The 22420-nt window shown below is 51.3% G+C and overlaps 2 protein-coding genes and 1 pseudogene across 2 annotated transcripts; 1 reads left to right on the top strand and 2 right to left on the bottom strand.

Annotated features, from left to right (window-relative positions):
- The first annotated feature begins 14250 nt into the window (after window positions 1-14250).
- On the top strand, window positions 14251-15889 carry LOC113557611 (annotated as a pseudogene).
- Window positions 15890-16763: 874 nt separating this feature from the next.
- LOC113557108 lies at window positions 16764-19081 on the bottom strand. The gene is given in 8 exon segments (XM_026962420.1): window positions 16764-16926; window positions 16988-17480; window positions 17544-17648; window positions 17701-17877; window positions 17934-18066; window positions 18127-18437; window positions 18513-18623; window positions 18688-19081. Coding segments are annotated over 8 exon segments (1851 nt in total). The 3' UTR covers window positions 16764-16799.
- Window positions 19082-19149: 68 nt separating this feature from the next.
- Window positions 19150-21330, bottom strand: LOC113557610. The gene is made up of 3 exons (XM_026963177.1): window positions 21170-21330; window positions 19265-20948; window positions 19150-19188 (listed from the first exon to the last, which is right to left on the bottom strand). The coding sequence occupies exons 1-3, from the start codon at window positions 21220-21222 to the stop codon at window positions 19150-19152; spliced, it is 1776 nt and encodes a 591-aa protein (XP_026818978.1). The 5' UTR covers window positions 21223-21330.
- Window positions 21331-22420: the final 1090 nt, after the last annotated feature.

Raw genomic sequence — 22420 nt, 5'->3', positions numbered from 1 at the left:
AAACCTAACCTAACCTAACCTAACCTTTTTTTTTTTTTTTTTTTTTTTTTTTTAACCGGCAATACACTCACCACCCGGAAACGCCGTGAGGCAATACTTCGGGTGGTGAGTCGCCATCGTTATTGGGTAAAAACAACAAAATATATATACAACAATATAAATGAATTGTAAACACAAAATAAACGATATTCATATGGGGTGAGGAAGGGACAGTCCCCCTTCCACAACCCCTTACAATGGTACCTTAAACCTATTGAGAGGCCTGCCCTCAGCCCGAGGCTAAGAGAAGGCCGCCCCAGCCGACGACCCAGCTAGCCGCCGAGGTCGCCCCGCCGAACGCGTCGCCGTCATCTCCGCCGCCTAGACGGAGCCACCCCCTGCCGAAACTGCCTCCCGCGTTCGGCCTCCTCCTTGGCGGTCATCACTGCCCTCGCGTAGTCGGCAACCGCCCCCAGTTGGCCGGGTTCTCCAACATCTTGGGGACCAGCCCGCCAGGGTCGAAGGGTCCGATCACGTCGACGAGACGCTCGCGTTCACCCTGAACGCTTCGCAGCGAACGAGGGTGTGGTGAGCGTCGTCGACTTCCTCACCGTAGCCGTCGGGTGGTCCGCAGTGGGAACACCCGGCAGACGGTGCACGGTTGATCTTCCGGAGAAACCGGTTGAAACAACCATGCCCCGTCATCAGCTGGGTGAGGTGAAAGGACATCTCCCCGTGCGTCCTGGACACCCACCGGCAGAGCAGGTCCGGGGGGATCAAGGTGCGGGTCCACTCGCGTCCGCTGTCCGCGGGCGGAACCTCGCGCCGCATCTCCCGAGCCCACTGTGCCAACACCCGAGCCCTCAGAGACTGAGGGTCGTGTGCCGGCGCTGCCTCCGCTGGATCGCCCGGCGGGAGGGGCCCCCCGTCGTCCGTTCCCGTCGGCCGCGTCGCCCTTCTGGCCCCGAACGACACGAATCGTTCCTTGGCCATCAGGACGATGGGGATGGTGCGCGCGACGACCGTCACGGCGTCGTAGGACACGGTCCGGTACGCACTCACGCTGCCAATGGCGGCGATGCGCTGAACCGATGCCAACACCTTCGGGCCGGTCCTGCTGACAGCCAGGTCAGGCCCCCACGTAGGAGCGCCGTACAACATCACTGAATGCACGACGCTCACCAGCAGGCGCCTCCTGCTCTCGCGAGGACCGCCGATGTTAGGCATCAGTCCGCGCAGCGCCGCCATGACTCGCCTGGCCTTGTCGGCCGCGGCGCGAAAGTGCGCGTTGTACCACGTCCCCTTGCCCTCGTGCAAGATCCCCAAATAGTTGAGGGTCTCGCACAACTGGACCGCCTGATCCCCGATCCGCAGCCTCAGGTCGGGCGACCCATACTGAGCCTTGAAGACCACAGCCTCCGTCTTGTCGACGGCGAGCTGCAGCCCCAAGTCCCCGATGTGGCCGGCGACCGTAGCCAGGGCGGCGTTCGCGCGGTCCTGCAGCGCCGACAACGTGTTCCCCTCCGACACAATGAGCGTGTCGTCCGCGTACCCGATGATGGTTACACCAGCGGGCAGCGGCAAGCGGAACACGGTATCGAACGCGACGTTCCACAGGAGCGGTCCGAGCACGGAGCCCTGAGGGACTCCGCACGTGACTCCCACGGTCACTGGAACGCCCCCGCTGTCGTCGCACACGTGCAGGACTCGGTCGCTGAGGTACGAGTCGAGAACCCGTCGTACGTATGGCGGGAAACCCATCCGCACCAACGCCGCGCGCACCACTCCCCACCCGACGGTGTTGAACGCGTTCCGGATGTCCAGACTCACGGCAACGGCGTAACGGCGTGCGTTCACGGCGGCCCGGAGCCGCCCGCGAAGCAACCGCAACGCGTCGTCCGTGCACCGTCCGCCCCGGAAGCCAAACTGCCTTTCGGACAACTCGACGCCCGAGGCGGACATGTGGCTGTTCATCCGGACCGCCAACAGGAACTCGAAGATCTTGCCGACGTCGTCCAGGAGGCACAGCGGACGGTACGAAGACGGCATCCCCTCCGGCTTTCCCGGTTTGGCGAGAAGCGCGAGCCGAGCGCGCTTCCACCGGCCGGGGAAGATGCCTTCCCTCAGGCAGAGGTTGAACACGTCGACCAGCCACCCAGGACTCACCGCGTGCACGACGCCCCAGACCCGGCTTGGAATGCCATCTGGACCGGGCGCCCTGCAGCGGCTCCCGAAGCGACCGACCGCCGCGGTAACCTCCTCCAGAGAGAACTCCGCAACGTCCTCGGGCCGCACTCCCACGAGATCGGCAGGCTCCCCGTCTCTATCCCCTCGGGGGAAGAGGACGGCGGCGATGTCGCAGACCGTCTGCGGTTCCATCGACGCCGTCGCCGGGGGCCCACGGAGCTTCTTCAAGACGACCTTATAGGGTTTCCCCCAGGGGTCGTCGTCGACGGTCTTCACCAACTCTGCCCAGCACCTCGCCTTCGCCTCGCGAATGCGGTGCTTCAGCTCCTTTCGAGCCTCCCGGTAGTCTCGCTCGACGTCCGCCGCGGACACGTCACCGCCGTGGGCGCGTCCGCGACGCCTGATCCACAGCCGTTTCCTTCGCACGCATTCGGCGCGCGCGGCCGCGACATTGCCGTTCCACCAGTAAACCGGTGGTCTTCCCCGAGGATGTGGGTTCCTCCGGGGGAGAGCCATGTCACAAGCCGCGGTCACGCAGCCGACCAGCCTCTCGGCCGTGGCTTCGGCGCCTCCGGAACCGGCTGGAGCTACCGAGGGCAGAGTCGCTCCCGTCCACTCTACGGTGAGAACGGCCGCGGCGAGCAGGTCCGCGTCCATCCGGGAAGTACGCCAACCCGGATGCCGCCGACCAGCCGCTGCCGCCGCCGGGGGATCACCGGAGGTGTCCGGGAGCGTGCGTCCGGTGCGATATGAAAAACACAAGTGATGGTGGTCACTCATGTTCTCCACGTCCGTACGCACGGTCCACCCCCGAATCCTCCTCGCGGCGGATTCGGAGGCAAAGGTCACGTCGACGCACGAACCCCTCCCCCTCCCGAAGAACGTCGGTTCCCGACCCGAGTTGATGACGACCAGCCCCAAGGAATCGGCGAACGCGGCGAGATCGTCACCGCGGACTTCCGTGAGGCGGTCCCCCCAGGACGCCGACCGGGCGTTAAAATCTCCCCCAACAATGAGGTCGATTCCAACACCGCGATCCCTCCTCACAGAAGCCTCGAGACGACCCAGGAACTGCCCGAACTCAGCGACGGACATGGCGGGGGAAGCATAGCAGCTGAAGGCGCGAACCGCGCCCCCCACGGTAGCCGCTACGAACCCGTCGCCCGACTCTACGTCGCTGAGTGTAAGTCCGGGGCGGAAGACAGCCAAGGCGGCTCGACCCGTGGAGTCGAAGTGCCAGCCAGTTCGACCGCCACCTTGCGGCTCACTGACCAGCGCCACCGCGATGTCTTCCGCCCTCACGAACTCCCCGAGCAGGTCCTGGGCTGCCCGGCAGTGGTTTAGGTTCGTCTGCACGTACCTTAGCTCCATCACGACTGCGGCCCCGACGACGACGACGCGGAGGCGGAACGGCCCGCCGGCCGCCCGGCCAACTGCTGCGACGACTCCTCCGCCACTGGCTGCATCTCGGCAGGCACCTCCTCCACCGCGACTGCTGTACCACCGCTAAAACTTCCTCCAACGACCGAAGATGGGCCGCCGCTTCCTCTTCTGCCTTCCGAGCAGCCCCGCGAGAGGTGGCTGGTGGCTCCACACCTGTAGCAGGCCCGAGGCTTTGCCGCGTTGCGGCACTCGGCGGCGAGGTGGCCCTTTTGCTGGCACCGGAAGCAGGTGGTTTGCTTCTTTTCAAGAAGCTTTACCCTGCAACGGGTCCAGCCGACCACCACCACCTTTGCCTCGGCCAGAGCTATGGCGTCGCGGAAAGGTAAATCTACCCTCGCGACGCGGTCGCCGCGGCTGCCACCGTTTTTCCTGATGGAAATTCGGTCAACGTCAGGAGCCGCGACGACAACTCCGGCCGCGCCGAGCCCTCCGACCACGTCCTCCACTTCTACCCATTCAGGGACATCCAGAAGGAGGACGGGAGTCTTCCGCTCGGGCCTTCTTACTCTGGCGGCCTCTCCTACCACCTCTCGGATCCTCCTCTCCAGGATTCTGGCTTTTTCCTCGCCTTCCACTTCGAGGAGGATTCCGCCGGCTTTGGTGCGCCTCGTAGTCACCACTTTGACCCCGAGACTTGCCAAGCTCACGGAACCAGACACCCTTTTCATAACTGCCGCCAGCGAACCCCCCTCGGCCGGGCGGTCAATGGTGACGGCTGCGGTCCTAGGGGCTCTCTGGCGAAGCAATGAGATCTTCTCCGTTGCCGGAGAAGACTGGGCTTTGGGCCGGGACGGGGATTTCTTCTTTCCCCTTTGGACCACCTGGCTCCATGTGGGCTGCTCGGATCCCTGAGGACCTCTTCGCCTCCGCTTCCGCTGCTGCTGCTGCTGCTGCTGTTGCTGCTGCGGCTGCTGCTGCTGCTGCTGCTGCTGCTGCCGCTGCCGCTGCTGTTGTTGCTGCTGCTGCTGCTGCTGCTGCTGCTTCTGTTGCTGCTGCTGCTGCTGCTGCTGCTGCTTCTGTTGCTGCTGCTGCTGCTGCTGCTGCTGCTTCTGTTGCTGCTGCTGTTGCTGCCGCTGCTGCTGCTGCGGGTTCTGCTGTGGTTGTTGCTGCTGCTGTTGCCGCTGGCGCTGTCGCTGTTGTGGCTTCTGCTGCGCCTGGTCTGTCGTCTGCGTCCCCGCACAGACCCTTTTGACCGGGTTGGTCCCAATCGCAAAGGTCTGCGTAGAGGCACATACGCCCGTCATGCCTGCTGCCGCACCACCACTCCGGAACTGACCGCCATCGTTGACCGCCTTTGTCATGGCGTTGGCAGCCTTTGCTACCGCTTCACGGACTGGACCTATTGCTGCTACAGCAAGAAGCACCCCTTCTATAGCCGCCTTGGCTTCGATGCTCCTCACTTTAACAGACCACAGCTCGAGGTCCCTTGCTTTGGCTGTCAGGAGTTTAAGGTCTCCGTCCTGCGCCTTCAAACAGCCCCTAAGGTTTTTCCAACCGTCGGGGATGCTCATCGATCCAGCTCCAGTTGATCCTACAGTATCTTCAGTGGCTTTCCGGCCACTGGAGAGAGCCTGTTTCGCACTCCCTCCGGCAGTAACTCTACCAGCTCCGTTGCTGGCGGTAGAAGCCTGCCTCAGCACTTCTACACTTTTGGTGCTTACGGGTGATGACGACACCTGGGGCGAGCACCGTCCCCCAACCGCCGGCTCTGGGGTCTCCGATACCCCTGAAGCAGTAACCGTTTTCTTGGTGCATGAACTGTCCATTTTGTTTGGTGGTTGGCTAGGCCTCCACTGACGACACCAGCCTCGCGCCGTCTGTCCGGTTATCGGTCCATGGTCCAGATCTACCAGGGCACCGGGGGTCGATCAATCCCCCGATGGTGGTTTACGGTTCCTTCCGTGTCCGTTTGCAGTTGTTAGCAGGGGGACAAGACCTGCCGATACCAACCAATTAAGGTCAGGACCGGCGCGAGAGTGGAGACCTCTTAGCACCAACCAAGTGATTGGCGGTGAGCCCCCCCACCACGTCAAGGTGGGTCCCGTCGGGGGGGAACCTAACCTAACCTAACCTAACCTAACCTAACCTAACCTAACCTAACCTAACCTAACCTAACCTAACCTAACCTTTTTTTTTTTTTTTTTTTTTTTTTTTAACCGGCAATACACTCACCACCCGGAAACGCCGTGAGGCAATACTTCGGGTGGTGAGTCGCCATCGTTTATTGGGTAAAAACAACAAAATATATATACAACAATATAAATGAATTGTAAACACAAAATAAACGATATTCATATGGGGTGAGGAAGGGACAGTCCCCCTTCCACAACCCCTTACAATGGTACCTTAAACCTATTGAGAGGCCTGCCCTCAGCCCGAGGCTAAGAGAAGGCCGCCCCAGCCGACGACCCAGCTAGCCGCCGAGGTCGCCCCGCCGAACGCGTCGCCGTCATCTCCGCCGCCTAGACGGAGCCACCCCCTGCCGAAACTGCCTCCCGCGTTCGGCCTCCTCCTTGGCGGTCATCACTGCCCTCGCGTAGTCGGCAACCGCCCCCCAGTTGGCCGGGTTCTCCAACATCTTGGGGACCAGCCCGCCAGGGTCGAAGGGTCCGATCACGTCGACGAGACGCTCGCGTTCACCCCTGAACGCTTCGCAGCGAACGAGGGTGTGGTGAGCGTCGTCGACTTCCTCACCGTAGCCGTCGGGTGGTCCGCAGTGGGAACACCCGGCAGACGGTGCACGGTTGATCTTCCGGAGAAACCGGTTGAAACAACCATGCCCCGTCATCAGCTGGGTGAGGTGAAAGGACATCTCCCCGTGCGTCCTGGACACCCACCGGCAGAGCAGGTCCGGGGGGATCAAGGTGCGGGTCCACTCGCGTCCGCTGTCCGCGGGCGGAACCTCGCGCCGCATCTCCCGAGCCCACTGTGCCAACACCCGAGCCCTCAGAGACTGAGGGTCGTGTGCCGGCGCTGCCTCCGCTGGATCGCCCGGCGGGAGGGGCCCCCCGTCGTCCGTTCCCGTCGGCCGCGTCGCCCTTCTGGCCCCGAACGACACGAATCGTTCCTTGGCCATCAGGACGATGGGGATGGTGCGCGCGACGACCGTCACGGCGTCGTAGGACACGGTCCGGTACGCACTCACGCTGCCAATGGCGGCGATGCGCTGAACCGATGCCAACACCTTCGGGCCGGTCCTGCTGACAGCCAGGTCAGGCCCCCACGTAGGAGCGCCGTACAACATCACTGAATGCACGACGCTCACCAGCAGGCGCCTCCTGCTCTCGCGAGGACCGCCGATGTTAGGCATCAGTCCGCGCAGCGCCGCCATGACTCGCCTGGCCTTGTCGGCCGCGGCGCGAAAGTGCGCGTTGTACCACGTCCCCTTGCCCTCGTGCAAGATCCCCAAATAGTTGAGGGTCTCGCACAACTGGACCGCCTGATCCCCGATCCGCAGCCTCAGGTCGGGCGACCCATACTGAGCCTTGAAGACCACAGCCTCCGTCTTGTCGACGGCGAGCTGCAGCCCCAAGTCCCCGATGTGGCCGGCGACCGTAGCCAGGGCGGCGTTCGCGCGGTCCTGCAGCGCCGACAACGTGTTCCCCTCCGACACAATGAGCGTGTCGTCCGCGTACCCGATGATGGTTACACCAGCGGGCAGCGGCAAGCGGAACACGGTATCGAACGCGACGTTCCACAGGAGCGGTCCGAGCACGGAGCCCTGAGGGACTCCGCACGTGACTCCCACGGTCACTGGAACGCCCCCGCTGTCGTCGCACACGTGCAGGACTCGGTCGCTGAGGTACGAGTCGAGAACCCGTCGTACGTATGGCGGGAAACCCATCCGCACCAACGCCGCGCGCACCACTCCCCACCCGACGGTGTTGAACGCGTTCCGGATGTCCAGACTCACGGCAACGGCGTAACGGCGTGCGTTCACGGCGGCCCGGAGCCGCCCGCGAAGCAACCGCAACGCGTCGTCCGTGCACCGTCCGCCCCGGAAGCCAAACTGCCTTTCGGACAACTCGACGCCCGAGGCGGACATGTGGCTGTTCATCCGGACCGCCAACAGGAACTCGAAGATCTTGCCGACGTCGTCCAGGAGGCACAGCGGACGGTACGAAGACGGCATCCCCTCCGGCTTTCCCGGTTTGGCGAGAAGCGCGAGCCGAGCGCGCTTCCACCGGCCGGGGAAGATGCCTTCCCTCAGGCAGAGGTTGAACACGTCGACCAGCCACCCAGGACTCACCGCGTGCACGACGCCCCAGACCCGGCTTGGAATGCCATCTGGACCGGGCGCCCTGCAGCGGCTCCCGAAGCGACCGACCGCCGCGGTAACCTCCTCCAGAGAGAACTCCGCAACGTCCTCGGGCCGCACTCCCACGAGATCGGCAGGCTCCCCGTCTCTATCCCCTCGGGGGAAGAGGACGGCGGCGATGTCGCAGACCGTCTGCGGTTCCATCGACGCCGTCGCCGGGGGCCCACGGAGCTTCTTCAAGACGACCTTATAGGGTTTCCCCCAGGGGTCGTCGTCGACGGTCTTCACCAACTCTGCCCAGCACCTCGCCTTCGCCTCGCGAATGCGGTGCTTCAGCTCCTTTCGAGCCTCCCGGTAGTCTCGCTCGACGTCCGCCGCGGACACGTCACCGCCGTGGGCGCGTCCGCGACGCCTGATCCACAGCCGTTTCCTTCGCACGCATTCGGCGCGCGCGGCCGCGACATTGCCGTTCCACCAGTAAACCGGTGGTCTTCCCCGAGGATGTGGGTTCCTCCGGGGGAGAGCCATGTCACAAGCCGCGGTCACGCAGCCGACCAGCCTCTCGGCCGTGGCTTCGGCGCCTCCGGAACCGGCTGGAGCTACCGAGGGCAGAGTCGCTCCCGTCCACTCTACGGTGAGAACGGCCGCGGCGAGCAGGTCCGCGTCCATCCGGGAAGTACGCCAACCCGGATGCCGCCGACCAGCCGCTGCCGCCGCCGGGGGATCACCGGAGGTGTCCGGGAGCGTGCGTCCGGTGCGATATGAAAAACACAAGTGATGGTGGTCACTCATGTTCTCCACGTCCGTACGCACGGTCCACCCCCGAATCCTCCTCGCGGCGGATTCGGAGGCAAAGGTCACGTCGACGCACGAACCCCTCCCCCTCCCGAAGAACGTCGGTTCCCGACCCGAGTTGATGACGACCAGCCCCAAGGAATCGGCGAACGCGGCGAGATCGTCACCGCGGACTTCCGTGAGGCGGTCCCCCCAGGACGCCGACCGGGCGTTAAAATCTCCCCCAACAATGAGGTCGATTCCAACACCGCGATCCCTCCTCACAGAAGCCTCGAGACGACCCAGGAACTGCCCGAACTCAGCGACGGACATGGCGGGGGAAGCATAGCAGCTGAAGGCGCGAACCGCGCCCCCCACGGTAGCCGCTACGAACCCGTCGCCCGACTCTACGTCGCTGAGTGTAAGTCCGGGGCGGAAGACAGCCAAGGCGGCTCGACCCGTGGAGTCGAAGTGCCAGCCAGTTCGACCGCCACCTTGCGGCTCACTGACCAGCGCCACCGCGATGTCTTCCGCCCTCACGAACTCCCCGAGCAGGTCCTGGGCTGCCCGGCAGTGGTTTAGGTTCGTCTGCACGTACCTTAGCTCCATCACGACTGCGGCCCCGACGACGACGACGCGGAGGCGGAACGGCCCGCCGGCCGCCCGGCCAACTGCTGCGACGACTCCTCCGCCACTGGCTGCATCTCGGCAGGCACCTCCTCCACCGCGACTGCTGTACCACCGCTAAAACTTCCTCCAACGACCGAAGATGGGCCGCCGCTTCCTCTTCTGCCTTCCGAGCAGCCCCGCGAGAGGTGGCTGGTGGCTCCACACCTGTAGCAGGCCCGAGGCTTTGCCGCGTTGCGGCACTCGGCGGCGAGGTGGCCCTTTTGCTGGCACCGGAAGCAGGTGGTTTGCTTCTTTTCAAGAAGCTTTACCCTGCAACGGGTCCAGCCGACCACCACCACCTTTGCCTCGGCCAGAGCTATGGCGTCGCGGAAAGGTAAATCTACCCTCGCGACGCGGTCGCCGCGGCTGCCACCGTTTTTCCTGATGGAAATTCGGTCAACGTCAGGAGCCGCGACGACAACTCCGGCCGCGCCGAGCCCTCCGACCACGTCCTCCACTTCTACCCATTCAGGGACATCCAGAAGGAGGACGGGAGTCTTCCGCTCGGGCCTTCTTACTCTGGCGGCCTCTCCTACCACCTCTCGGATCCTCCTCTCCAGGATTCTGGCTTTTTCCTCGCCTTCCACTTCGAGGAGGATTCCGCCGGCTTTGGTGCGCCTCGTAGTCACCACTTTGACCCCGAGACTTGCCAAGCTCACGGAACCAGACACCCTTTTCATAACTGCCGCCAGCGAACCCCCCTCGGCCGGGCGGTCAATGGTGACGGCTGCGGTCCTAGGGGCTCTCTGGCGAAGCAATGAGATCTTCTCCGTTGCCGGAGAAGACTGGGCTTTGGGCCGGGACGGGGATTTCTTCTTTCCCCTTTGGACCACCTGGCTCCATGTGGGCTGCTCGGATCCCTGAGGACCTCTTCGCCTCCGCTTCCGCTGCTGCTGCTGCTGCTGCTGTTGCTGCTGCGGCTGCTGCTGCTGCTGCTGCTGCTGCTGCCGCTGCCGCTGCTGTTGTTGCTGCTGCTGCTGCTGCTGCTGCTGCTTCTGTTGCTGCTGCTGCTGCTGCTGCTGCTGCTTCTGTTGCTGCTGCTGCTGCTGCTGCTGCTGCTTCTGTTGCTGCTGCTGTTGCTGCCGCTGCTGCTGCTGCGGGTTCTGCTGTGGTTGTTGCTGCTGCTGTTGCCGCTGGCGCTGTCGCTGTTGTGGCTTCTGCTGCGCCTGGTCTGTCGTCTGCGTCCCCGCACAGACCCTTTTGACCGGGTTGGTCCCAATCGCAAAGGTCTGCGTAGAGGCACATACGCCCGTCATGCCTGCTGCCGCACCACCACTCCGGAACTGACCGCCATCGTTGACCGCCTTTGTCATGGCGTTGGCAGCCTTTGCTACCGCTTCACGGACTGGACCTATTGCTGCTACAGCAAGAAGCACCCCTTCTATAGCCGCCTTGGCTTCGATGCTCCTCACTTTAACAGACCACAGCTCGAGGTCCCTTGCTTTGGCTGTCAGGAGTTTAAGGTCTCCGTCCTGCGCCTTCAAACAGCCCCTAAGGTTTTTCCAACCGTCGGGGATGCTCATCGATCCAGCTCCAGTTGATCCTACAGTATCTTCAGTGGCTTTCCGGCCACTGGAGAGAGCCTGTTTCGCACTCCCTCCGGCAGTAACTCTACCAGCTCCGTTGCTGGCGGTAGAAGCCTGCCTCAGCACTTCTACACTTTTGGTGCTTACGGGTGATGACGACACCTGGGGCGAGCACCGTCCCCCAACCGCCGGCTCTGGGGTCTCCGATACCCCTGAAGCAGTAACCGTTTTCTTGGTGCATGAACTGTCCATTTTGTTTGGTGGTTGGCTAGGCCTCCACTGACGACACCAGCCTCGCGCCGTCTGTCCGGTTATCGGTCCATGGTCCAGATCTACCAGGGCACCGGGGGTCGATCAATCCCCCGATGGTGGTTTACGGTTCCTTCCGTGTCCGTTTGCAGTTGTTAGCAGGGGGACAAGACCTGCCGATACCAACCAATTAAGGTCAGGACCGGCGCGAGAGTGGAGACCTCTTAGCACCAACCAAGTGATTGGCGGTGAGCCCCCCCACCACGTCAAGGTGGGTCCCGTCGGGGGGGAACCTAACCTAACCTAACCTAACCTAACCTAACCTAACCTAACCTAACCTAACTAACCTAACCTAACCTACTAACCTAACCTAACCTAACCTAACCTACCTAACCTAACCTAACCTAACCTAACCTACCTAACCTAACCTACCTAACCTAACCTAACCTAACCTAACCTAACCTAACCTAACCTAACCTAACCTAACCTAACCTAACCTAACCTAACCTACCTAACCTAACCTAACCTAACCTAACCTAACCTAACCTAACCTAACCTAACCTAACCTAACCTAACCTAACCTAACCTACCACCTAACCTAACCTAACCTAACCTAACCTAACCAACCTAACCCTAACCTAACCTAACCTAACCTAACCTAACCTAACCTAACCTAACCTAACCTAACCTAACCTAACCTTTTTTTTTTTTTTTTTTTTTTTTTTTTTTAACCGGCAATACACTCACCACCCGGAAACGCCGTGAGGCAATACTTCGGGTGGTGAGTCGCCATCGTTTATTGGGTAAAAACAACAAAATATATATACAACAATATAAATGAATTGTAAACACAAAATAAACGATATTCATATGGGGTGAGGAAGGGACAGTCCCCCTTCCACAACCCCTTACAATGGTACCTTAAACCTATTGAGAGGCCTGCCCTCAGCCCGAGGCTAAGAGAAGGCCGCCCCAGCCGACGACCCAGCTAGCCGCCGAGGTCGCCCCGCCGAACGCGTCGCCGTCATCTCCGCCGCCTAGACGGAGCCACCCCCTGCCGAAACTGCCTCCCGCGTTCGGCCTCCTCCTTGGCGGTCATCACTGCCCTCGCGTAGTCGGCAACCGCCCCCCAGTTGGCCGGGTTCTCCAACATCTTGGGGACCAGCCCGCCAGGGTCGAAGGGTCCGATCACGTCGACGAGACGCTCGCGTTCACCCCTGAACGCTTCGCAGCGAACGAGGGTGTGGTGAGCGTCGTCGACTTCCTCACCGTAGCCGTCGGGTGGTCCGCAGTGGGAACACCCGGCAGACGGTGCACGGTTGATCTTCCGGAGAAACCGGTTGAAACAACCATGCCCCGTCATCAGCTGGGTGAGGTGAAAGGACATCTCCCCGTGCGTCCTGGACACCCACCGGCAGAGCAGGTCCGGGGGGATCAAGGTGCGGGTCCACTCGCGTCCGCTGTCCGCGGGCGGAACCTCGCGCCGCATCTCCCGAGCCCACTGTGCCAACACCCGAGCCCTCAGAGACTGAGGGTCGTGTGCCGGCGCTGCCTCCGCTGGATCGCCCGGCGGGAGGGGCCCCCCGTCGTCCGTTCCCGTCGGCCGCGTCGCCCTTCTGGCCCCGAACGACACGAATCGTTCCTTGGCCATAACCTAACCTAACCTAACCTAACCTAACCTAACCTAACCTAACCTAACCTAACCTAACCTAACCTAACCTAACCTAACCTAACCTAACCTAACCTAACCTAACCTAACCCTAACCTAACCTAACCTAACCTAACCTAACCTAACCTAGCCGGCCGCCCGGCCAACTGCTGCGACGACTCCTCTGCCACTGGCTGCATCTCGGCAGGCACCTCCTCCACCGCGACTGTTGTACCACCGCTAAAACTTCCTCCAACGACCGAAGATGGGCCGCCGCTTCCTCTTCTGCCTTCCGAGCAGCCCCGCGAGAGGTGGCTGGTGGCTCCATCGGATTGTATACAGGTACAACAAGTGCCTCTCTGTGCGGAAGAAACCCATTGCGCGTCGTAGGATTGTGTCGGGACACTGCGACCGGGCGGCACGGGCGGCGGCATCGGGAGTGTCCTCCAACCGCGACACCGGAACATGTGATGGAACACGCATGAGCAGATCGGCCTAAACTTCACTCAGGGATCGATGTTCAGCATGCCATCACTGGACACACCACTCCCAACCAACCTAACCTAACCTAACCTAACCTAACCACCACTCCGGGACTGACCGCCATCGTTGACCGCCTTTGTCATGGCGTTGGCAGCCTTTGCTACCGCTTCACGGACTGAACCTATTGCTGCTACAGCAAGAAGCACCCCCTCTATAGCCGCCTTGGCTTCGATGCTTCTCACAACCTAACTAACCTAACCTAACCTAACCTAACCTAACCTAACCTAACCTAACATAACATAACATAACATAACATAACATAACATAACATAACATAACATAACATAACATAACATAACATAACATAACATAACATAACATAACATAACATAACATAACATAACATAACATAACATAACATAACATAACATAACATAACATAACATATTTGGTCAATTTCAACAAGTTTTTTTCACCTATATTTTTCTTGATAACATTTTTGACTGCTTTAATCGCCACTTTGTATCCACAACCTCCAACGTTTTTTCGTTTTGCCTTCATGGCAGTAGTCACGCCCCAAGCTACAGCTTTTTCTTTTAAACTAGAATCTTTTGACTTGAACCTGTCCCAGGCTCTTTGTTCTAATATATGGTCAGCTTTGTTACGATCTGTGATAGAGTTACAAGGCTCGTATGGTATGTCGTGGTCTCTACAAACAGAGTTCAGTAGGTTTATACCTTTATCACCTCGAGCTAATCGTTTTCCTAATTTTGTACCAGTCCACAGTATTGATAACCTACAAAGAAATATTATTATTATTATGATAATATCGGATTTGCTATTCTAGACTTACCAGGCACGTGAAGCTCGATCGGCAGTTTGTTTATAAGTTTTTTGATGAGACCACCACCTTTATTCGAGTTTATCGTAATAAGCAAAGACTGTGAACGCGAAAACGGACGATATCGTTATGGATTCGATACATTTGTCATTATATAATATGGTTTTTTTATGAAAATTCATCATTCGCAAACATGGACGCTAACGGTGAAGTACTCGGAGAACTGGTTAAAGCCAAAGAAAACATTAAACGAAAATATTCAGCATTAAAACACGGAAAAGCCGATATTCATTCACTAGTATCTGATACATTAAGCCCGATTATCAAACCATTGAACGAACTAAAAAATTATAAGGCTTTACAAGTTCCACCTACTCAAATCTCACCTACTCAGGATGCAGATGGTTATCAAGATTTTGAAATCACCGACTGGTTTAAATCTTATGATATAGACAAAACATACGGGCCTAAAACACAAACAAACGGTAACATGTATTTGGGAAAAAAAGAAATTAAGCTTGTCGATAATACATTGACTATTGAAGACTCGTCTTATCCGATAACACAAGGACTAGGAAATTTAATATTTTCGAAATCTCCGAAATTATACACCAACAACGATTTAAAAACTTATAAATCTATATTAAATCAAACATCGGCTCACTTAACAGCAGACGGAAAGAAGATTAAAAAAGGTGGGAATAAATATACAGATATAATTCAAAATCTGTTTCCATCTGGCAGTGGACTATCTGTGAAACTACAAAAACATAATTTAGTGTACTGGAACGACCCCAACGAATTAGTCGTTCGTTTGCGATTACTTTTAGCTTCTAAAGCTGCTGGTAATACAGGTGTTTCTAACGAAATACTTTCAATTTTTGAAGAATTGCGCGAAGCCGGGTTTATAAAACATATTCAAAATGTCTAAACGAGATATAGCTAATGAACTACACAAATCTGCTAGAAATAATTATACAAGATGTAGAGTTAATGTTTACGGTAAAAACGATCTTTGGCAGGCCGACTTGGTCGAAATGATACCGTATTCGAAGAAAAATAAAGGCAACAAATATGTTCTATGTATTATTGATTGTTTTACAAAGTTTGCTTGGACGATACCATTAAAATCTAAAACTGCTAAAGAAGTTTCCAGCTCAATGTCTAAAATACTGCATAAACGCACATCAAAACTATTACAGCTTGATAATGGTAAAGAATTTTACAATTCTACATTTGACGCGTTAATGTCTAAATACAACATACATAAATATTCGACTTATAGTACTATGAAAGCGTGTATTGTAGAACGTTTTAACCGCACACTGAAAGAAAAAATGTTTAGAGAGTTTACGGCATGAGGTTCACACGAATGGATTTCTATTTTACCTTCATTGATTGACGAATATAATAATTCAAAACATAGGACCATAGGCATGACACCAGTGCAAGCTGATGCAGATCCAACATCTGTGATGATAAAGCAACGTAAAATTATTAATGGAAAAATTAAATTTAAAGTTGGTGATAACGTTCGTATCAGTACGCAAAAAGGTGTGTTTACAAAAGGTTATTTGCCGAGCTGGTCTACGGAAATATTTAAAATTGTTAAAATCAACGAAACTTTACCTACTACTTATCAGCTACAAGATTATAGTGGAAAACCGATTGCTGGCTGCTTTTATTCAGAGGAAATATTGATAAAAAATTATCCAAATGACTTTTTAGTAGAGAAAATTATACGTAAGAAGGGGAAGCAAGTTTTTGTGAAATGGCTCGGGTTCGATAATACACACAATAGTTGGATAAATACAAGCGACATTAGAAAATAGTGTCAGTCGAGTTGCAAACATGAACGTGTTTGGTAGTTCTCAGTCTAGTGAAACTAATACATTTTTAGTAAACCTCGAAGAAAATCATAAATCCGAACAAATTCAAGAAGAACAAGTAAAAGCGGTACAATTGACATGTATACAGATAGCTGAGCATATGACAAGAGGCGAAATATCATTACAATCAATCAAACAAAGTATAGACGAAATTAAAAAAATAATACCAGCTATACTCAGTCGTCTTAATACTATTGAAACGTATTATAAAGACAAGCCATAATGACTTCGGCCATCTTGGACATGCAATGTGTACTTGGCGTTAACAATAAATATATGATTAAAGAAATGTCTATAGTAGACACGGCAACATGGGCGACCCAACACTGGATTTTTAAACATTCAAAATCGATGGAGGATAACAAAAGTCGTAAAACCAACAAGTGGCTGGAGCGTAATTATCATCAACTAGCTATAGAATTTGGTGATGTCGAGTACGAAGAAGTCGGCAATATATTGAATTCATTAAAATTCAGATGTATTTACGTCAAAGGCGAACAGAAAAAACAAGTTCTTATGGAGTATATACCACACGTCGCACTCATCAACATTGAAGACTTGGGCTGCCCTCGTTTAGATCAAATATGTGATGACGAAACTTTACCTTGTTGTATTTTTCATATGGAATTTAATCCTAAACAATGTACATTTTATAAAGATTTTGCTATAAGAAAATGGTTTATAAATAATTCTTAAAAATATAACAATAATAATATTTTAACATTGTTTTTTATTTTACATAGGTTACCTAATATTTCCAATAAATGGTTATAGATAACATTAATATATATAAAAATTATTCAAGTGATATTTACGATTACAATACATAACAAAAAAAAAACATAGTATTTAATTATTTTGACATGCATTCCCTTAGAAGTAATCTCATTAAATCTTTATCCGATTCCTCCCACATACGCCCAGCAACGTCTACAGTAAACTCATGATCTGGCCAATCAACAATCTGCTCGTTATCATCCCTATAAAATTATAAATATAAGTAAAATAATTTGAAAAATATAGAATAATTTAAAAACTTACTCTAAACTATAATGACCATGAGCCAGTGTAGGTATTTTATCGTCTAGCACCACTCTTTTGTCATCGTAGTTGTTGTATGTCAATTTGTTTGTTTTGATTGTAATTAGCTGGTGTTTGAATGAGCGAATGGATACATTTTCTGTATATTTATCAAGACTTTCATCTCTGAACAAACACTTAACATGATCCTCCAACGTCATATGGTTTTTAACCACATGCTGTCTTACACCCTTCGCCTTGATCTGCTCTCTCACCACATCCTCTTCTCCTGTATATATGTTGTACGCGTATGATTTTGCACGTAGTGCACAAAACTCTGTCATTATATGTCCTTTTGCTTCATCAGAGAAAAACCCGGGCACCTTCTTCCTAGCTGTAGTGTAGCACGGATGGATAGGAGGCAAGTCCGACGTGTCTAATCTATCCATCAAGTTGGGATTCTCAATCAAGTCTTTGTAAAAATCTTCAGTTTTAATATGGTATACCAACGAATCTGAAATATTAATTAATATATATATATTAAGTTTATACTTCAAATTAGTTTTAATATGTTTACCAGTATCAGTATACATAAGTTTGATATTATCACCATAGTGCTTCTGCATTACGTTGTAGTGATAATCGTACATCTTCGTCTTGGAAATGTCAAGAACAGCAAATCCTATACAAAATATGTTAATAAATGTAAAATAGAAAATTTAAAGTATATTTACCAATATATATAGGCTTATCAAATTTGATTATTTTGTTTTCTAGTGCCACCGCGTTCAGGTTTTCGTTATAGTTGGTAGCATGTTTAAATGATGTCTTATTAATAAGTTTTTGTAATCGTCTCTCACACGACACCAAATCCATCTTCATTTCCTTTCTTTTCGATTGCATAGTCTTCCCTGAAAAAAGAAACTGTTGGTAATATAGTTAAATTGGATTAAGTAAAGTAACATACCAAATACCGCATTATTCATTAATTTGAAAAAGTCTTTCTCAAAGTCGTTCTGTGCCTTCTTCCTCATCTCTGTGTTTAAGTTAATGTAATCCGCCAACCATGCAGACTGGCTAAATTCTAAAACTCTATGCACCTATAAATTAAGATATAATGTTAAAAATCTGTTTAAATCTTGTAAAATAAAAATATTTACTTTTTCAACTATTAACCCATTTTTAATTGCCTGCTGTAGTTTCCGGTAATGTATAATATAATTTTTCTTCTGTTGAAACGTTGACATCAATTTTTTCACCTTTGAGCCTGATGGTATACCGTTTTGTGGCAGTAAAGGCAGGTCATTATGTTTATCATGTAAATGTTGTGGGTATGAGACATCAATTTCGTATACTCGCCCTTTGTCTGACGTTGGTGACATCTCACTCAGTCCGTTCAAGTTGGATTCAACCCAATTGAAGTCACCGTATGGAATATACTGACACATAGCCCAGCCATAGAGATTATTACCTGTAAAGTTTAAGTTTGAAAAATTAATAATAATAAAAAAAAAGTAAAATAAAATAAATAAATAAATATATTTACAGTCCTGGTATATCAACCACGATTTCTCCTTAGTTTCGTCATAGTCTGGGGTCTTTATATTATTGGCTTTGGCATGTCTCATGCTTGCCTGCACTAATCCACCACGAATACCTATGAAGAATATACAAGATTATTATTATACACGTATTTTTAAAAATTATATTGATATACTAACCATTCTCATACATTAATAACATATCGTAATCACTCAACAGCTCCAACTTTTTCCCGGTAAACTTCAACATCGCGTCAAAACTTAATCCTGGTGCAGTAAAATAATACGCCACGTCCAAGTTGTATGTCTTAAGGCACACATCGCGAAAATTTTCAAAGACGTCCGCCAGCAGCAACACGTCGATTTTCAAGTACAGATCACTGTACTCGCCCAACGTCTTGCAACCGAAGTGGTCCCAGACCTCCTTTGCATGCGTGTATTCCTCTTCCTTTATTCCCGACTCGTTTAACGTGCTATAAAAGTCCCTCTTCCTCGGTAGTCTCTCTTCATCCAACCTGCTTCAACTATCTGTGTACTCGTACGGGTACACTGCCTTCCGAGTCACGAGCGACATATCGACTTTATTAAAAACTTCAGCGGTCTCTCTGAAGTTCTCCAGACCTGGTGTTACAAGATTTTTAGCTAGAGTTGATAGTCCTGATGCCATGAATCTAAAAGTGTCTATGAAACGGATTTGGAATTTACTTGACACATATTTAGAGAATGATATGTATTTTTCCTCAGTGTTTGGTATTACTCTAATAATCTGGGTTTCATAACCAAGTTCTGTGACTATCAGATGCGCGTCATAGTTGGACAAGTTATGGAAGTAGCACGGTACAAAAACGGGTGTTTGTAGTTTTTGGTTGCATACATTGCAGAGAGCTTGACGGTATTTTCCTGTGAGATGGTAATGGTCAGCTGTCTTACGATATAGTACCTCTGAAGGTGGGGTAAACTCGATTTTGCATAGATTGCAGTGCATCGCTGCTTCATGAACTTGTATGTCGTCTGCGGACATATTTATTGGAATATTCGTTTTCAATAACTTCTCTATCTTTAATGCTATTTCAGACACGGTTTCGACAAAATGTCTCGCCACGTCCTGTCGACTCTCACTTCCTCGATATAATGTTGGTTCCGTTGGTATCTCATGTCTCGCTAATAGCTCTATCGGTACGTCATTGCTCGCCTTCACAATGAGTCCATAGCTCATCGCTTCATGTCTGTGCATTATTTTTGTATTTCCCCCCTTCTTCTCATCCGTCTTCATCAGTATAGTTTCGAAATCTGCATATATTACTATAGGATGTCTCTGAGTGTTTCTCCATGCTTCAAATTGCAGACATTCGCCTTCTTTCGGCATCACCGGTAATATTGGCTTATGTGCACCGCATATAAGCTTATGCTGAGTTAACGCCTCAAGCCCATTCAATTTATATTTATATCTTTGATTATCAAAGCTGGTAAAGCACCTTTTGCAAAACACGACACTCTCTTTATGTCCAGTCTTTTGAGAGCATATAAGGCGTGAAAAATTCGAGATGTAGATGTAATGCGACCCGTTTTCGTCTGCTACCAACAACAGATCAAAGTGGTTGGCTTTCTCCTCATCAACGACACGTAGCGGGTACACCTCGTACGTCGGATATTTACGCGGTGGCTGAAACTTTTTGTCTAACCCATACACATTCACAGAGACAGTCGGGTTATTATATTCGAATTTCTTAACGTCGGATAATGGCGTTGGGAACGATATACCATTGAAATTGTATTTGTCCTCGTGTTGTCTATAATTTTCTCCTATACGGTATACCGCCGGCCCTGTCACATGCTTGGCTAATACAGCCCACTTGAAGCACTGTTGGTCTACATTCTGAGGATTTATTGTACCCCGTTTTCTATCGATATACGCAGGCAGCGGTATGTATGACGACCCGTCCATCGGTGTGTATTTGTACACGGTCAACAATAGCCCATCTATAGATTCCAGGGTAAACCCGCTTCCTCTGCTAGTATAAGCTTCTTCCTCGGTCAATAATTTTATATAAGCTCTTTCAATAATCTCAGCAATGTTACTTTCCGAAAAAACTTCAACTGCTGATGTTTTAAACGCCCTATTTTCGGACGAATTGGGTACGTTTGATCGGTTATAAGTAGCCTCGAGCTTCAATCTAAATTTTATTGGATGTTGCTGCACGTGATTTTTCATCATGTCTGACAGAGCCGGTGTAAGAGGACGTAGAAAGTCGGTATAATTTTTAACATTATTGAAATTTTTTGTGAAATACCAGATGATTTTTCGACCCACTGACGATGAAATTTCAACTAACCCGGGGGACTTCACCATATCCATGCGTGCTTTTTTCGCTCTAGCAGCCGAAGTGGTGTTGACGGTGGAAACTCGTTTACCGTTTACGCTCGTAGTTGTATAAGAGTCTTAAAAATAAAATTAAAAAACCCCTAATAAATCTAAAGAGAAACTAATTTTCTTATAATAGAATAAAAATGTTATGTATCGTTTAAAATTAAATCTACCAAACGGTCTGACAACCGGTGCAACCCATCAGCATATAAATAAAATTTATGATTTATACGAATCTTTGAAATTATACCCCATCTATAATATTAAAAATAAAACCAAACTGTATTATCGTCTTGAACTTTTTCAAATTCTTCCATAGCTGCCATGCAAATCTCGTCCTCGGATACCATGTTCGAGCCACCAGCTGGGATATCGGGGATGAAAATTTGAGGGGGAATCTGTATGTCGCCCTGTGGGGCAACGCGAGGCGCGAACTGTATGACACTCTGTCGAGTGGGTTGAGCAACAACCGGTGTAGGCTGACGATGAGCCTGAACGATGCCTTGGAAAAAACATTAGATATAATGTAATATTAGATATAAATTAATAATAAAAATAAATAAGTATACATACCATGAACATTTTTCTCATGCCTCTTAAGATTTGACATGACACTGAACGATAACGCGCAGATAGTGCACGTGAAACGAACACCATCGTGAGTTTTCCCATGTCTCACTAAATTATCTTTACGTATGAAAACCGACAGACACTGATCTCATTTAAACATGTTGTTTAAGGTAATAGTAAAAGAAAAAAAAATAATATTTAAAAATTAAACATGAAGACGCGTATACGACGGTTTAAACGTACTGTAGGACTGTTGACTATTTTCAGGATTTATATAAACGAATGGGAATATTGATACTTAATTGATATTACACTGTATACGTCTGGCAGAAGGTACTAATATCAGTCATTAATGTGTGTTATTCACTAATATGAATTTTAATATCTTTAGTGTAATATATAGTAGGTATTTATCCTTTAATAATTGTCCTTTAAGTGATGACAGGTAATGACAATACGGTGGCGATTTGTAATGGCAGGAAGTGTCTTTATCATTGTGGGGCAGTGTATATTTAATTGAATACCTATTATCGTCAATACGGCGGAAGTGCCTTTCAATGAACATTGCTATGGCGTTTTTCAATAATAATAGTTTTCGCTAAGAAATGTGTTTGAATATTGATATTTAATCCTACTGTACCTACTAATGGTAGGAAATGTATCTTATTGTACTTCGAAAGTGTCTTTCAATTTATTGATATTTATTTGAACACAGATAAATGTCTCTTATTGTAAATACGTCAGTGATATATATATATTAAAATAATTAATATTAAAAAATATAATGTTTGATAACACGTGATAACAAATGATAACTGATAACATGTGATAACTGAAAACAAATGATAACAGGTTGTATGCATACGTATATGATAACAATAATACAGGTCGCGCACGTACGCGATCGGGCGTCGGCGGCGGGTTGCGGTTGCGGTGGCGGCGGGCTCGGGTTCGAATCCCGGTCCGATGAATAAAATT

Source organism: Rhopalosiphum maidis, chromosome 3 (assembly GCF_003676215.2).
Source record: "Rhopalosiphum maidis isolate BTI-1 chromosome 3, ASM367621v3, whole genome shotgun sequence".
In the NCBI taxonomy this organism is placed as follows: Eukaryota; Metazoa; Arthropoda; class Insecta; order Hemiptera; family Aphididae; genus Rhopalosiphum; species Rhopalosiphum maidis.
Note: the sequence above shows the minus strand (reverse complement) of the source record. Positions and strands in the feature narration are given on the sequence as shown.